Source organism: Garra rufa, chromosome 19, assembly GCF_049309525.1.
Source record: "Garra rufa chromosome 19, GarRuf1.0, whole genome shotgun sequence".
Lineage (NCBI taxonomy): Eukaryota > Metazoa > Chordata > Actinopteri > Cypriniformes > Cyprinidae > Garra > Garra rufa.
In genome coordinates this window covers 36,271,115-36,288,817 of record NC_133379.1, presented here as the reverse complement: position 1 = coordinate 36,288,817, position 17,703 = coordinate 36,271,115, and the positions used below count along the sequence as shown (strand labels likewise).

The window sequence follows — 17,703 nt, the reverse complement described above, 5'->3', positions numbered from 1 at the left end:
ATATTATATTATATATATATATATATATATATATATTAGTAATATATTAAAACATATTAAAAAATATATTGGGTTTCAATCTTTTTTTTCAAATGCAGCCCTACATTTTTTTCTGTTGGAGTCATCGTTAAATTAAAAAAATAAAAATAATTTATTTATATAATAAGATTTATTATTTATTCTTTTTAATTTTTTTTAAAAATTTTATTAATATATAAAATTAAATAAAGTATAATAAAACCCAGGTAAAGTAAAAAAAAGTTTTACATTTAATTTATAAATTCTAATATAATATAACTTATTGAAAAGGAAATATGTATTCATTATTCATGTTTATCATTTTCAAATAACGTAAATATTTGTACATAATTAATAATGAAAATAATAATGAGTAAAAGTAAATATGGGGTTTTAATCTCTAAATAAAATAAAATAATATATATATATTTTTTAAATAAGTTATTAGTTTGATTTATGGTAAATTATGGATACATTATGTATGTATGTATGTATATGTATATGTATATGTTTTTACATATATGACTTGAAATGACCGCATATTAATTTTGTGTCTCTCTGTCTCTCTTTCTGCAGCTGAGCCAGCGATCTCCTAAAGATTTTAGATTTTCACAGTTTGCCGGAGGGCGTAACGAAAACTACAGGCTTCTGCACACACCGGAAGTCATCGAAAGGGCCTGATGTTGCCTACAGAGTCACAAAAGATGCACAGCTTAGCGCTCCTACCAAACAACTCTACCCCTGTGAGTACAACACACACACACACACACACACACACACACACACACACACACATGTACACACACACACAAGTGCACCTATTTACTTTGCTTCTCCATCTTTCCAGTGTTTGGGCTGTTCAGAGACACAGACACTGTGCCCTAAATAAGTCTTTCAGAAACTCTTTCATCTTTCCAGCCACAGACATACTGTATAATCTATTTAGACAGATGAGAGAGATGACACAATGACTCAGTATTCTGTTAATGTGACTGAATTGGGCCAGAAACATTGTCTATGCACAGATGCAGATGCAAATGCCAAATGCATGGTTCCATTGCATGTACAATGGGATTCGTTTTTTTATATATATATTTTATTTTATCTTATTTTTTTAAATTAAAAGTGTGATATGAATTATTTTATTTTATTTTATTTTATAAAATATAGTAAGTAATATTAAATATCATATAATTGTATGTACTTAAATTTGTAATTAATTTTAAGGTAAAGATACATATTTATTTATGTATAAAATCAGTTAAAACAAATTATTTTAAAACAATTTAATTTAATTTATTATTTTATCTTTTTTTTTTTTTACATGTAATATAATTATATAGGAAGACCCAGAAATGAAAAAATGTAAAAAAAAAAAAAAAAAAATATATATATATTATTTATAAATGTAATATATTTGTGAAATAAAATAAAACAGGTAGCAAAAATGGGAAAACATTTATATATATATATATATATATATATATATATATATATATATATAGCTATGTATTTTTAAGTTTTTATTTTATGTTATTATTTTATTTTATTTTGTTTTAAAACCTAGGAAGTTTAAATGTAAAATTATTTTGTTTTGTTTTATTTTATCTTTGCAAATGCAACATTTTCTTTTCTTTTCTTTTCTTTTCTTTTCTTTTCTTTTCTTTTCTTTTCTTTTCTTTTCTTTTCTTTTCTTTTCTTTTCTTATAAACTTCATTCAGACATGTTTCAAATGACATTAAATTAAGCTTGCATGGCTAAAAACATATAATTATGTGTGTCTGAGTACCTCATCACTGCATACTGGGCCGCAGAGTCATGGTGCCCTAGACTGTCCTTTTAGCTGGAACTCTGAAAATCTCAAGAATTTGATGGAAGGAGGGAGAGACGAGGCAGATGAGGAGAGAGATGCAATACCAGTGTAATGAGACTAAACTAGATGAGACTAAATCAAACCGACTCTCTTACTTCAGCTCACACTCACTGTGTTCCAAACTCTAGTGTGCTGCCTACATAGACAGTATTTTGAAGTTTTTAAGCGTTAAAGGCTATTCTAAAAATATACAGCATTTACTTAAAGGTAAACATACTACCCCAATTTTTGCTAAAATCTAATGCACCATAGCATAGTTTTCTTATTGGAGAAGGAAATATTTATTCAATGCTGAACTTACAATTTTTCAATGTAATTAAATTTATAATTAATTATAAAGTAAAGATAATTATTTATTTATGTATAAAATAAATTACATTTAACCGAAATTAAACAATTAAAAATAAATTACATTTAACTGAAATTAAACAATTAAAAAATATATATAAATATATAATATATGTATATTTAAAACATTTTAAATTTTTATTTTATTTATTTATTTATTTTATTTTTATTTCTTAAATGTAATATATTTATATAATAAAACAGGAAGAAAAAAAGTAAAAATTTAATTTAATTTAATTAATTTAATTTTTTACATGTAATATATAGGAAAACCCAGAAAGGAAAAAAAAGTTATTTTATTTTATTTTAAAAATAATTTAATAATAATAAAAAAAAAGTAATATAATATATTTATAAAATAAAATAAATTTAATATATTTATAAAATTAAATTAAACAGAAAGGAAATATTTTCTTATTTTATTTTATTCTTTTATAAAATGTTTTACATGGCTACTATCTTTTTTTCTGTTTAATAAAGTTTGCAATTTTGACTTTGTCTAGACATTCCTTTCCGTTATGCTTCATCTAGCCATGTTTAAATGCAAATGTCCTTAGACGGCAACTCAGTACGTCCAGTGTTTACATGTTTGCCTCGCTATTTAAAGTGGATTTGATTTATCATTGACTTCTGTTGCATTTGCTTATTCATTTTTTTTTTTGTCTAATTCTAAAAAAACACATCCCTTCATTTCTGAATCATTTTACCTCTGAGGATGTCCCCAGCTGTCCCCAGAAGGGAGGTTTTGTCAGATTTAAGTCACTTCTGGGGATGATTTTGTCCCTTAAGTACAGCTAAGTAAACACAAACGCCTGACTGCTTGAGAAACGTACAGGGAGAGTGAAAGCATATGGAAGAAATGAATCATCTATCGCTCCAGTCCAAATACAATGCATCTGTTCTTTCTCTCTGTACACTTTGCACTCAGATGCTCAGGATTTACTTTACACACACACACACACACACACACACACACACACACACACACACACACACACACACACACACACACACACACACACATGCACATGCATACAGCTGGCTAACAAAATCTCTCATGGCCAAGAAGTTTCTATTCTTTTTCTTCATCTTTTCTTAACTCCTCCTCCTCTTGTATCTCTCCTCCTCCTCATCCATACCCATAAGGACATTGTCTTCCTTTTATGCCGTTTCTCCAGGGTAACAGAGAGGGGTCGTAGGTCATGATGGAAAGCCAAACTTCTAGACATGATGAAAAACAGAGCCAGGTCACTACGTTACAGACAGATATGACTGTTCCAGATTTAGACATATATCTTTCAGACTCTAAAAAGGATATGTACCATGAAACAGCCTAATCTTAGCTGGTTTTCAAGCCTGGTCTGATTTTAAAGGGGTTTTAAGCACTTGGCCAGGCTGGAAAACCAGTTTAAAGACCAGCAAACCAGTTTAGACTACACTGTAAAAAACATTTTTTTTTTAAAGATGTTAATAGAACAATAAAAGATAAAATGTATTTATTTTATTTTTAACAATCTAAAATAATTTTTGATAATTCATTAATCAACTGTATTAAATTTTATTTAATATATTAAAATATATCCCAGGGATTATTATTATTTTTTTTTTATTTTCTAAATGTAATATATTTATATAAAAAGTCCCAGGAAGGTCAAATTTGATGTTTAATGCTGATTTTTTTATTTTATTTTAAGAACTTATTAACAAAATAAAATAATTTATGTTCTTTATTTTATTTTATTTTATTTTATTTTTATTTATTTTTAGTGTTTCTACTTCAAAATTAACTAGTAGTTTTATTTTATTTTCAGCGTTTCTGCTTCGAAAGTTTAATGCAGATATTTTAAAACGTATTTTAAGAACTTATTAACAAAATAAAATAATTTGTTAATTATTTTATTTTTTATAAATATTTAAAAATCTAATATATTTATATAAGAAGTCTTTAATTAAATTAAATTAAATTAAATTAAATTAAATTTTATAAATGTAATAAATTTATCTAAGAAGTGTTTCTACTTCAAAATTTGATGTTTAATGCTGATTTTTTACAAATATTTTATGAACTTATTAACTAAATAAAATCATTTATGTTCTTTATTTTATTTTATTTTAATTATTTTTCTATTTATTTGAAATAATTTTGTTTTAATTTAATTACATTTTTTAAATTTAATTTAATTCAATGTTATAAACATAATATATTTATCTAAGAAATCCTGGAAAGTAAAAATGTAAAAGCGGTTTTATTTATTTTATTTTATTTTATTTACGTAATACATTTATCTAAGAAATCCTGGGAAGTAAAAATGTAATGTCAGGTAGCCATTGAGTGCAGAAGTGCAGTAATGTGATTCCTCAGCGTCCGTAGACTCTGGCATTCCTTTAGGTTTCTGCATAAAGACCTAATTCTGACTGAAGGGGAAGGGAGAGATGAGCCCATAGATATGACGTCCTCTCTGAACTCTGGTTTTGTCTCATATTGCCCTGGTGAAGAGCAGACCTCGTCTCCAGAGAGATGGCCCTTGGCCCTTGGCTCTTGCCCTTTGACCTTCAGCTCTGTCTTTAACACAGGAAACCCAGACAAAAGCACAGAGCATCTCTTGTTGTGTGTATTTGTGTGTGTGTGTGTGTGTGTGTGTGTGTGTGTGTGTGTGTGTGTGTGTGTGTAAAGCTGGTGCTCGCATGTGAACATGACACTTGTATGAGCGTGTAACAAACCTTATGAAATCATAAAAGTGTCATGTAAAGTTTCATTACTTACACACATACACACTCATATGCAGGCATGTCACAGGGTTTTCTGGTTCGCTGACAGATGGATAAGTTAGTCTGCATGAAATGGCCAGGAACGAACTGATCAAAAGTGAGATGAAGGACAAATAATGGGAAAAACAGACTCTTTTCTTCTCTTTTCTGTCCTTATACCCTGCTTCTATTGCTAGAATTTTCTTATGAACCACTAAAGTGATCTAGAATATCATTTACAAACCCATAAAATGGTGTAGAAAATCATTTTGTGTCACACAGCGGTTAATGTTTTTTAAAATCTCTTTAACAGCAGGGAAAGATCTAGAATATCTCACAAAGATTTAAACCAGTATAGAATATCTTAAAAAGACATTTTGTGATACACAATATGCTATATTTTAGGATTATTTATAGACTGTTGTATATTTGGAGGTCTGTTTCTGCCAAAAGGTAATAAAGAAACATAACTGAGACTTTATATCTCACATTTTTGACTTTCTGCATACAATTCAGAGTTTATTTCTCACAATCCTGACTTTTTTTCTCCGAATTGTGAGATGTAAACAAGACATAAATAAATTACATATAAATGTATCTGAATTTTGAGTTTATATAATGCAAGTTTATATCTCGTAATTTTTAATTCACATCTCACAATTCTGATTTTAGTCTTAGAATTGAGATATAAACACAATTTTAACATTTTCGCAAAATTGCATTGAAGTGAGATACAAAGTTGCAATTCATTATGTTTATATAAATGTGCAATTTTGAGAAGAAAAGACCAATTGTAATATGTAAATTCGCCTTTTTATTTTTTTTATTCTGTGGCAGAAACACGTTTCCATCTATTTGTTCATTTATTTATTTATTATTTTCTTGTTCATTTAAGTATTAGTAATTTTATTATGTACTTTTGTAATTTTTATTAGTTTTTTATAATTTTATTTTATTTTATTTTAATTTAATTTTTTATTTATTTTATGTTATTCACCCTTTTTATTTCAGCTTTATTTATTTTAGTTAACAGTAACAACACTGGTAAATAAAGCAATAAATAATCTTAAAAATATTTATATTTTAATAATTATTATATTCTTGTTCATTTAAATATTAGTAATTTTATGTACTTTTCTAATTTTTATTTATTTATTTATTTTACTTATTTTATTTAATTTCACCCTTTTTATTTCAGCTTAATTTGTTTATTTAATTAAACTAAAATTGCTATGAAAACTGAAAATATAAGAATGAAAGCTAATTCACATGATAAAATCTATAACAGTGTATAAATAATACTAAAATAAGACTGGTCTCGCATGACATAGTAACACAATCTAGAATATGTCTAGATCTAGAATATAATGTTCTCTGTTTGTTTTTAGTGACCTTTTTCTTTGCACACTATGTTTTTAGATAAATGCCTCTCTTTGATTTAAGAAATTTCCATTTTAGCCAGACGTTAAATGTCTTGAGGTTCGTCTGGCGGCTTTATTTCTTGACATTTATGCACACAGTGTGTGAAATTAAGCACTTAATGCAAACAAAAGCAGAAACGAAACTCTCTTTTATTAAAATTTTAGAGGTATTTCAGAAGCAGACCTCAAATAACCTCATTATTTTTTTATGAGATGAATGTTTTAGACTGTCTGTAGTGGTCTGACTTGAGCAGAATCACATCTGACTCAAAAAAATATCTCCAGACATAAACAAAGGAGAAAAAGGAGGAGTTAGACATGGAGACAGGATTCCAGGAAGGCAGTCTGAAGTCTGTGAGGAGGGTTTGTAGTAACATGTTCACTCCAAAGCGTTAGAAAGTCCAGTAAAGAATCTAAACTTGTGTAATTGATTAAAGTGTTTCCAGACAATGGTATAAATGCACTAAACACTGCAGCAATCATCAGGTGTGTTTACTGCACACATGTGTGGATGCTTTGTCTTCTGGATGACTGGAAAACGTACTTCCTGTCCAAGCAACCTAGATTTTCCCAGCGGTCCTGGCGGCGGGCATCTGTTTGGCACATGTTGTGTGTGTGTGTGTGTGCGCGAGAGAAGTCATGTCTGTTTTTCTCGTTTTAGAAAGAGACTGTTTAATTTCACCAGTTTTTCCTTCTCTGTTTTTTTTTTTTTTTTTTTTTTTTTTTTTTTTTTTAAGTTTGAAAGTCTTAAAGGGACAGTTCACCCAAAAATGTCACTCTAAAAGCTGATCTTTTCCAGACAGTAACCATAGCTCTCAAGCTTCAAAAATGACATAAAAGAACAATAAAAGTCTTGTTTGCTGTCAGGTTTAGATCCAAATATGGTATCAGGTTAAAAGCAGTGACAGAACGTGTGCATTTTAATCAAATAAAAGTCTTAAATACTATTATTCAGAAGTTTGTGTGTGTAGGATTTTTAAAAATGATTTTAAAAGTCTCACCAAGGCTGTATTTATTTGTTTAAAAATACAGTAAAATCAAAAATATTGTAAAATATTTTTATATAAATGACTATTTAGTATTTGAATATATTGTAAAATATAATTAATTCCTGTGATGCAAAGCTGAATTTTCAGCATCATTACCCCAGTCTTCGGTGTCACACAATCCTTCAGAAATCATTCTAATATGCTGATTTGCTGCTTTATGGTACTTTTATGGTGCTTGACTAGCATTTTTGGAGCTTGACAGACTTCGATAGTCCTCATTTACTTTAATTTATGGAAAAGAGTCAGCTCTGAGGTTCTGATAATCATTCATTATATGTTCCAAACAAGAAGAAAGTCATAGTTTGGAGGGACATGATGTTGAGTAAACAGTGACAGAATGTCCATTTTTCAGTGAGCTGCTCCTTTAAAGAATGTTGCTCATATATTTTCCTCTCTGTTTGTACTTGTGATTCTCTCTCTGTTTGTTCTCTCCACCTCTCTCTGCTAGATGAATTAGAGTAATAAAATGTCTCTTAGGGAACAGCTGTTCTCCTCATTACTCTCTCCATCTCTCTCGCTCACTCTACTCCCTCCCAGTAGATCCAAGTCTCTTATCAACACCGTTAGACACTCACTCACTAGTACAGAGTTTCCCAACGATGTGCCAGAGTTCCAACCGTTTTCCATTCTGCTCTTATCCATGTCAAACACTTTATCTTTGTTACCTGACAGCATCTGTCCGCTTATAGACATGATGTAATGCTCCGTCACACACTGTCCTCAATATTTTGTGCCAAGTAAACCCCGAAACGCTTTTGATTTTCAAAAACAACACTCTCTCCCTCTTTAGCGTCCGTGTTTCCTGAGGACTTCTCCATCTTGGCGACGGTGAGGCCAAAGAAAGGCAGTCAGTCCTTCCTGCTGTCGGTGTATAATGAACAGGGCATCCAGCAGCTCGGCCTGGAAGTGGGACGCTCTCCCGTCTTCCTGTACGAGGATCACCTGGGCAAACCCGGCCCGGAGGACTACCCGCTCTTTAGAGGAGTCAACTTGGCGGACGGAAAGTAAGACGCATACTTAAGCTTAAGAAATATGTTGTGTGATTTTGTCGCAATATTTCGCTGTCAGTAAAGATTTTCTTGATGTTGGAAACTTCAGGGCCGGTTACGTAATGTCTGGTTAGGATTTATTGTGTTTGGTTGTTATTATTAGCTTTGATGTGTGACATATTTAATCCGTGACACTGGTGTGAACCAACACCTGCGCAGGTGAGCAGACGCAGGTGTGACGCCCTGTGTAACTACATAAACACAGCAGAAACACCTAAATAATACATATGCACATAGAAAACTTTGGATGGATGGACAGACAGACAGACAAACAGACAGACAGACAGACAGACAGACAGACAGACAGACAGACAGACAGACAGACAGACATACAGACAGACAGGCGAATCAACAGATAGATGGCTGGACGGATGGACAGACAGACAGACAGGTAGATAGATAGACAGACAGACAGACAGACAGACAGACAGACAGACAGACAGACAAATGGATAGATAGATGGACAGACAGACAGATAGATGGACGGTAGGATGGACAGGTAGATAGATAGACAGACAGACAGACAAATGGATTGATGGACAGACAGACAGGCAGATAGATAAATAGACAGACATGCAAATCGAGAGAGAGAGAGAGACAGATAGACAGAAGAACAGGCAGATAGAGTGATAGATGGATGAATGGACAGACAGATGGATGGATGGTCAGATAGGTGGATAGATAGACGGACAAATGGATAGACGGATAGACAGACAGATGGACGGACGGATGGACAGACGGACAGACAGACAGACAGACAGACAGACAGGCAGATAGATAAATAGACAGACATGCAAATCGATAGAGAGACAGATGGACAGACGAACAAACAGAGTGATAGATGGACAGATGGACAGATAGGTAGATAGATAGACAGACAAATGGATAGATAGATAAACAGACAGATGGACGGACGGATGGCCAGATGGACAGACAGACAGACAGGCAGATAGATAAATAGACAGACAGACATGCAAATCGATAGAGAGATGGACAGACGAACAGACAGATGGACAGACGGACAGACAGATAGAGTGATAGATGGATGGATGGATGGACAGACAGGTGGATAGATAGACAGACAAATGGATAGATGGATAGACAGATAGATGATAGACAGACAGATGGACGGATGGATGGATTGACGGACAGACAGGCAGATAGATAAATAGACATGCAAATCGATATAGAGAGACAGATGGACAGACGAACAGACAGATAGAGTGATAGATGGACGGATGAACAGACAGGTGGATAGATAGACAGACAAATGGATAGATGGACAGACAGACAGACGGACGGACGGACGGACAGACAGACAGACAGGCAGGCAGATAGATAAATAGACAGACATGCAAATCAATAGAGAGACAGATGGACAGATGAACAGACAGATAGAGTGATAGATGGACGAATGAACAGACAGGTGCATAGATAGACAGACAAATGGATAGATGGATAGACAGACAGATGGACGGACGGACGGATGGACTGATGGACAGACAGGCAGATAGATAAATAGAGACAGATGGACAGACGAACAGACAGATAGAGTGATAGATGGACGGATGAACAGACAGGTGGATAGATAGACAGACAAATGGATAGATGGACAGACAGACGGACGGACGGACGGACAGACAGGCAGATAGATAGATAAATAGACAGACATGCAAATCAATAGAGAGACAGATGGACAGATGAACAGACAGAGTGATAGATGGACGAATGAACAGACAGGTGCATAGATAGACAGACAAATGGATAGATGGATAGACAGACAGATGGACAGACGGATGGACTGATGGACAGACAGGCAGATAGATAAATAGACATGCAAATTGATAGAGAGACAGATGGACAGACAGGTGGATAGATAGACAGACAAATGAATAGATGGACAGATGAACGGATGGACAGACAGACAGACAGACAGACAGACAGACAGACAGAGACAGACAGACAGACAGACAGACAGACGATTAGGTAAATAGACAGATGGAAGGGCAGACATGCAGATAGATAGAGTGATGGATAGACAGATGTTTAGTTGAATGATAAATGGACAGACCCTCACTTGTGTGTGTGTTTGTCTCAGGTGGCACCGTGTGGCGATCAGCGTTCACAAACAGAGCATCACTCTGGTTTTGGACTGTAAGAAAAAGGTGACACGGACACTATCCAGAAGCCCTCACCCCATCATTGACACCAAAGGCATTGTGGTCTTCGGGACGCGGATCCTGGATGAGGAGGTGTTTGAGGTAAGGATGAACTCTAAAGTCTTTCCTATTAGACAAAACGTTCTTCACATCTTCTCAGACCGTCTCCTTAGAGGCCTGTCAAGTTTTTATTGTACTTTCATGGCTCAGCAGTTTAATGCGAGTCGCTGCTGTCTAAGATTAAGAACTGAGATACAGTAGTGGATAGATCTCATTTGCATTGAGCTGTGATTCTTCAGTCTTCTTGTCAGTGTGTTCTGGGTCTTTAGCAGGGGTGTGTGGATGTGTGTCTGTGGTGTTCACTGAGTGTGAAGTGTTTCAGCATCTTGCTGTGACTGTGTCAAGTGGAGATGTGAGAGAGGAATGTGTGTGCGTGTTTGTTTAGCACCTAGTTGTGGTTATGTAGAGCTAATGTTAGATTGTAGGGTTACCCTGTGGCACAAGGGTTTATAGACTGTCATGTATGCTTGTCTGTGTAATAGTCAGGTTAACCATAAACATTTAAAATAAGTATACAGTACATCGGAAGTGTGGTTGAGCTTGTATTTGGTCAGAATGTATTGCTCATAAAGACCTATCATACTACTCATACTATTTGTGCTGTCAGAATGTCCCCTAAAGAGATATAATGATAGTAAAAAAAGAGAGATATGAGGAAAAATTATATATATATATTTTGCATTCACTTGCAAGACTTCAGCATTTTCCTAAAAATTTAGTTTGCTCACAAAGCTTTTGTGATTGAATAAATATAAGGTGGTGGGAGGAAAAAGGATATTTGTCTCATCTGCAAAATCTTTTGTGAGAGAATCCAAATATTTTGATAAGTTTCTTGGGTGAACGCAGTACTTTTGCAAGAAAATGCAAATATTTTGCGAGAGAATGCAACATTTATTTGGGTGAATGTAATACTTGCATACTATTATATTTGAAAATGCAAATATTTTAGTGAGAAAAAAACTTTTCTAGATGGACGAAAATGCAAATATTTTCGGAGAGAGAGAAATGCAATACTTTAGCGAGAGAACTCTAATATTTTGTGAGAAATTGCAACGTTTCTTTAGTGGCCGCAATATTTTTGTGAAAAAATGCTAATATTTTCTGAGAAAACGCAAAGTTTCTTGGCAGAAATGCAATATTTTTATGAGAGGATGCGAATATAATTTCAACGTTTCTAACACAATGTGTGAGTGAACGCAATATTTTTAGGGGAAAATGCAAATAATTTCTGAAAAAATGCAGTTTCTTGAGAGAAATGCAATAAAAATATTTAGCAATAAAATGTTTCTTTCTCAAGTTTCTTGAGAGAAATTTTATACTTTTGTGAGAGAATGCAAATATTTTGCGAGAAATATTTTGTTTCTTGAGTGAATGCAGTATTTTTTGCAAGAAAATGTAAATATTGTCTGAAAAAAATGCAAAGTTTCTTAAGAGAAATGCAATACTGTTATGAGAGAATGCAAATATTTTGAGAAAAGTGCAATATTTCTTGAATGAACGTAATAGTTTTACAAAAAAACATTTCTTGAGATAAATTCAATGTTTTCGTGTGAAGATGCAAATATTTTGCGAGAAAACAGAATGCAGTATTTTACTTGGAAATATTTAATATTTGTTTTTTATGTTGTTGGTTTAGACAGTCAAAAGTTAAAACATTTTTGCACCATTTTGGATAAAAATAAAACTCTTTCATACTGTTTTTTAAAAATAGTGGATAATTAACAGTGTATACACTATAAAAATACTTTCAAAGTTGTAAATAAAACAAAGATTCAGAATTCAGTTTTTCTACTTTGAAATGTCATGTTTAATTCTGTTACTTGCTGTTTATTTGTAATTATTTGTGAAATCTACAAACAATTTCTAAGTGAAAAAGTTGCAAAGTAAATCCTACAGCATTTTCTTCTGTGGAGCATCAGTGAGCCATTTGTTAGTATTTTTGCGGAAAACATACAAATTCCATTTTAGGAAATTAAATTTGTTGCCGTTTGTTTAATCTCAGTGTCTCCTGATAGCGAAAGCTGGAGGATTATGGGATTGGAACAGTGTGTGAGTGGATGTGAGTCATTCAGAAGGACTGTAGGTAATGTTAGTGTTCATCCCGAGGGATTCGACCACAGACACGCAGGCTTTATGGAATGCTGATGTGTCTTTACGGTTTGGTCTACCTTTCTGTTTGAAGTTAAAGTGTTTGGAGAAAATGGAAAGAGCGGTGTGTTTTTTTCCACAGAGCGAGACACAGAGTCACCACAGAACCTCAACCAAAGCCCTGCCGTATACACACAGCAAAATCATATTTCAATTCAGAATCTCCACGCGTAATTCAATTCCCTTAAACGCTGACACAGTTCACTAAGATAAACAGAAAGAAAGAGAATAGACAAGAGACAAAGAAATGAAGCAGGTCTATTGAGCGATATTGGGTTTATTTAGATTTAAGTGCTTACATTTCTCCAGTTGCTTCTTAACTGCATGTTGCAAAACTTTGTAAGCAACATTTTTTGCATCAGTCACACTTAGGGTGCAAAATGATGCTGTCTTCTAAGATGTTTCATTTTGGCTGAAATCGACAGCATGTATACTTTATAGATATCAGAGCTCAATGATTTCATCCAAGTACAGTAACACATTTAATTAAATGTAACATTTTGAGGTAGAAAGACTTAAATTGTAAAACATACTTTAGTATTTGTATACCCTTACCAAAAAGCATACTTCAAGTTAATTTTATTAAGTATATTTTTATATACTTTATGTAGTAAATATACAAATATCAGTGTACTAGTAGTATAATTTTAAGTGTACTATTTCAGTACTCCTTGGGACTAAATTGACCCACTTTCAGATATATAAAAATACACTTTTAAGTATACTTTATGAAGTAAGTATGCAAATATCAGTGTAGTATAATTTTAAGTGTACTATTTCAATACTCATTGGGACTAAATTGGCCCACTTTCTAGTATATAAAAGTATACTTTTAAGTATACTTTATGTAGTAAGTATACAAATATCAGTGTACTAGTAGCATACTTTTAAGTGTACTATTTCAATACTCCTTGGGACTAAATTGGCCCACTTTCAGGTATTTAAAAATACACTTTTAAGTATACTTTATGTAGTAAGTATGCAAATATCAGTGTACTAGTAGTATAATTTTAAGTGTACTATTTCAGTACTCATTGGGACTAAATTGGCCCACTTTCTAGTATATAAAAGTATACTTTTAAGTATACTTTATGTAGTAAGTATACAAATATCAGTGTACTAGTAGCATACTTTTATGTGTACTATTTTAATACTCCTTGGGACTAAATTGACCCACTTTCAGGTATATAAAAATACACTTTTAAGTATACTTTATGTAGTAAATATACAAATATCAGTGTACTAGTAGCATACTTTTAAGTGTACTATTTCAATACTCCTTGGGACTAAATTAACCCACTTTCAGGTATACAAAAATACACTTTTAAGTATACTTTATGTAGTAAGTATGCAAATATCAGTGTAGTATAATTTTAAGTGTACTATTTCAATACTCATTGGGACTAAATTGGCCCACTTTCTAGTATATAAAAGTATACTTTTAAGTATACTTTATGTAGTAAGTATACAAATATCAGTGTACTAGTAGCATACTTTTAAGTCTACTATTTCAATACTCCTTGGGACTAAATTGGCCCACTTTCTAGTATATAAAAGTATACTTTTAAGTATACTTTATGTAGTAAGTATACAAATATCAGTGTAATAGTAGCATACTTTTATGTGTACTATTTCAATACTCCTTGGGACTAAATTGACCCACTTTCAGGTATATAAAAATACACTTTTAAGTATACTTTATGTAGTAAGTATGCAAATATCAGTGTAGTATAATTTTAAGTGTACTATTTCAATACTCCTTGGGACTAAATTGACCCACTTTCAGGTATATAAAAATACACTTTTAAGTATACTTTATGTAGTAAGTATGCAAATATCAGTGTAGTATAATTTTAAGTGTACTATTTCAGTACTCCTTGGGACTAAATTGGCCCACTTTCTAGCTAGTATATAAAAGTATATTTTAAGTATACTTTAAGTATAAAAGTAAGCTTTGAGTACACAACTAGTTTGTACTGCAAGTATACTAAAAGTGAACTTATTGGTATACTGATAGTTTACTAATTAAATACTTTTTAATGCATTTTTGGTACAATTTGAAGTATAGTCTTAGTTAGCTAATAGTTTAGTAGTTTTAAATTGCAAGTTTACTTGTAAGTGTTCTTTAAGTGAACTTTACACCATACTTTAAGTATACTACTATGTCCCTATTTAGGTATTAATTTGTATATATTTTGTTATATGAATATCTGATCATATAAAACATCAAACAATGTTAACAAAAACATTTTATTCTAGCTTTATGCATTCTTTTTTTTATAAACACTTGAATGTGGGTAAGTTTCATAAATAATAAATGAATAAATAAGCAACATTTTAAACAAAAAGCTAAAAAAAAAAGACTATTCATGATAATCAAAACATAGATGGAGTTGATCAACACCCCAAAGCTTGACAGTCATTATTACCTCTTCATTGGTCAACATTTTATTACATATCTATGGTTTTGATGCTGTTTTATGTCTGAAGATTGTGTTAGATTACATGTGGAAGCATCTGTTGTTTTGGTTTCTTCTTCACTTGTGTTTTGGAAATTTTGTACAGAAGATGTGCAATAGCGCCCCTAGCGTACAACAATGAAAACCAATTCAGAATAGCTCAAATATATTTCAAATATATTAAGTATAAGTCAAGTATACTTCATTGTCATTTTTATTTCTGAGAAGTATATAAAGGACATATCTGAGAAGTACATAAAAATTTGACTAAAGTTTAAAAGTAGTATACTAATAGCACACTTTAATAAACTTCTTTTTCGTAAGGATAGTCAATTTCTGCACGTATAGAGCATTCCAAAGTGGACAATAAGGCAGTTTTTTATCTTCTACATTCTCCTGCAGCATCTCACTGTTATCAGTTTTAGGTTTGTATCAGATGGAAAAGTTTGCTTCATATTCAACAGTGCATAAATTTCTCACACACACAGAGGCAAAGGTGGTGTTTTTGTGGAAAGTTCTGGTCAGGATGAGGAGTTTGAGGCTCATGACATCATTGTGGGGGTTTCCAAAACACACGTACAGGTCAGCAGAAGTGTGTGTGTGTGTGTGTGTGTGTGTGTGTGTGTGTGTGTGTGTGTGAGAGAGAATCTCTCTCTCCTAGGTACAAATCCTGCAGACAAGGGTTGAAATCAGCATGATTCACACATCAGTCATTGCACTAGTCTATATCATCATTCTCTATGTCTCACCTGAGTGAGAGAAAATGAGAGAGGAGGAAAGATAATCAAAGAAATGCTTAAAGTTTAGAGTTTCACATTTAAAGAAACAGAACAGCAGTTTTAAAAGCAAGAGAGACGTCATAAAGACATGAAAATGTATTCAGTAGCAATTAACTTCTTTGTTGTGATGCATTTCTGAGTGGAACAAAATATTGTGTAGAGAATAGAAAAGTGGGCGGGACTTGATAATGTGAGTCAAGACTTGATTGGTTGAAATTTTTCCTATATACACTACTGTAAAAAATGCAGTAAAATGTAAGGTTTCTTGAGAGAAATGTAATACTTTTGCAAGCGAATGCAAATATTTTGTGAGAAATGCAATGTTTCCTGAGTGAACGCATTGTTTTTTCCAAGAAAATGCTAAAGTTTTCTGAGAACATGCAGTTTTTGGGAAGAAATGCAATACTTCTGCATGAGAATGCAAATATTTTGTGATAAAATGCAAAGTTTCTTGCATTTCTTTTGCGAGAGAACGCACTTATTTAGCGATAAATTGCAATGTTTCTTTAGTGAACGCAATATTTTCTGAGAAAACCCAAAGTTTCTTGGGAGAAATTCAATACTCCTGCGTGATTTATTATTTTTTAAAGAAATTTGTAATTTTATTCATTAAGGATGCATTAAATTGATCAAAAGTGACAGTAAAGACATTTATTGTGTTATAAAAGATTTCTATTTCTAATAACTGCTGTTATTTTGAACATTCTTTTCATCAAAGAATTCTTATTACTAATTTTACTGTATTTTTTATCAAATAAATGCAGCCTTAATAGCATAAAAGACTTCTTTCAAAAACCAACCACTAACATATGCAGCCACAAACAGTCAATTAAATTATTATTTATGACCCTGGACCACAAAACCAGTCACAAGGGTAATTCTTTTTTAAAACTGAGATTTATTTACATTATCTGAAAGCTGAATAAATAAGCTGAATAAATGTATGGTTCGTTAGGATAAGACAATATTTGGCCGAGATACAACAATTTGAATCTGTCTGGAATCTGAGGGTGCAAAAAAATCGAAATACTGAGAAATTGCCTTTATAGGTGTCCAAATGAAGTTTTTAGCAATGCATATTACTAAGCAAAAATTAAGTTTTGATATATTTACGATGGGAAAATTGACAAAATATCTTCATGGAACCTAATATCCTAATGATTTTTGGCATACAAGAAAAACTGATGTTTTTGACCCATACATCACATTTTATTTGCAATTCCATTTGGTCCTGCTTACAGTAAATTTAAATATGCATCATTTGTATGTAAGTTGAGTAAATAAACTCAGATCTCATCCCGAATGTCTGAGAGCATTAAAGAAACATTGCACAGATGTTTTGTTTCAGTAGTTTCCCAGCATTCCAAATTAAACTTCATAATAGTTCCTAGTGAAAACAATCGAAATAATCCATCATTCAAAGCTGCAGTTGAGGAAGCTGAGCGTAAAAGACCAAGACTCTTTCGCTGTAGGTCTGGAGACGCCATTATAATCAAACGGAGAAGTGAAAGTGGAGGTGAGTGATGGAGTAAAGGAGAAATGAAGGAGCGAATGCTGACGGTGGGTTGGTGGACAAAAGGAACGCAGGGAAA

The 17,703-nt window shown here is 32.3% G+C and overlaps 1 protein-coding gene across 1 annotated transcript in view; it reads left to right on the top strand.

Moving 5' to 3' along the window:
• LOC141292083 (uncharacterized) overlaps positions 1 to 17,703 on the top strand; it is a 107,366-nt gene that overhangs the window by 27,029 nt on the left and 62,634 nt on the right. The window contains exons 6-8 of the mRNA XM_073824045.1: positions 600 to 761; positions 8,248 to 8,461; positions 10,605 to 10,767. Coding sequence (XP_073680146.1) covers positions 600 to 761; positions 8,248 to 8,461; positions 10,605 to 10,767 — 539 coding nt within the window. The remainder of the gene's footprint in view (positions 1 to 599; positions 762 to 8,247; positions 8,462 to 10,604; positions 10,768 to 17,703) is intronic.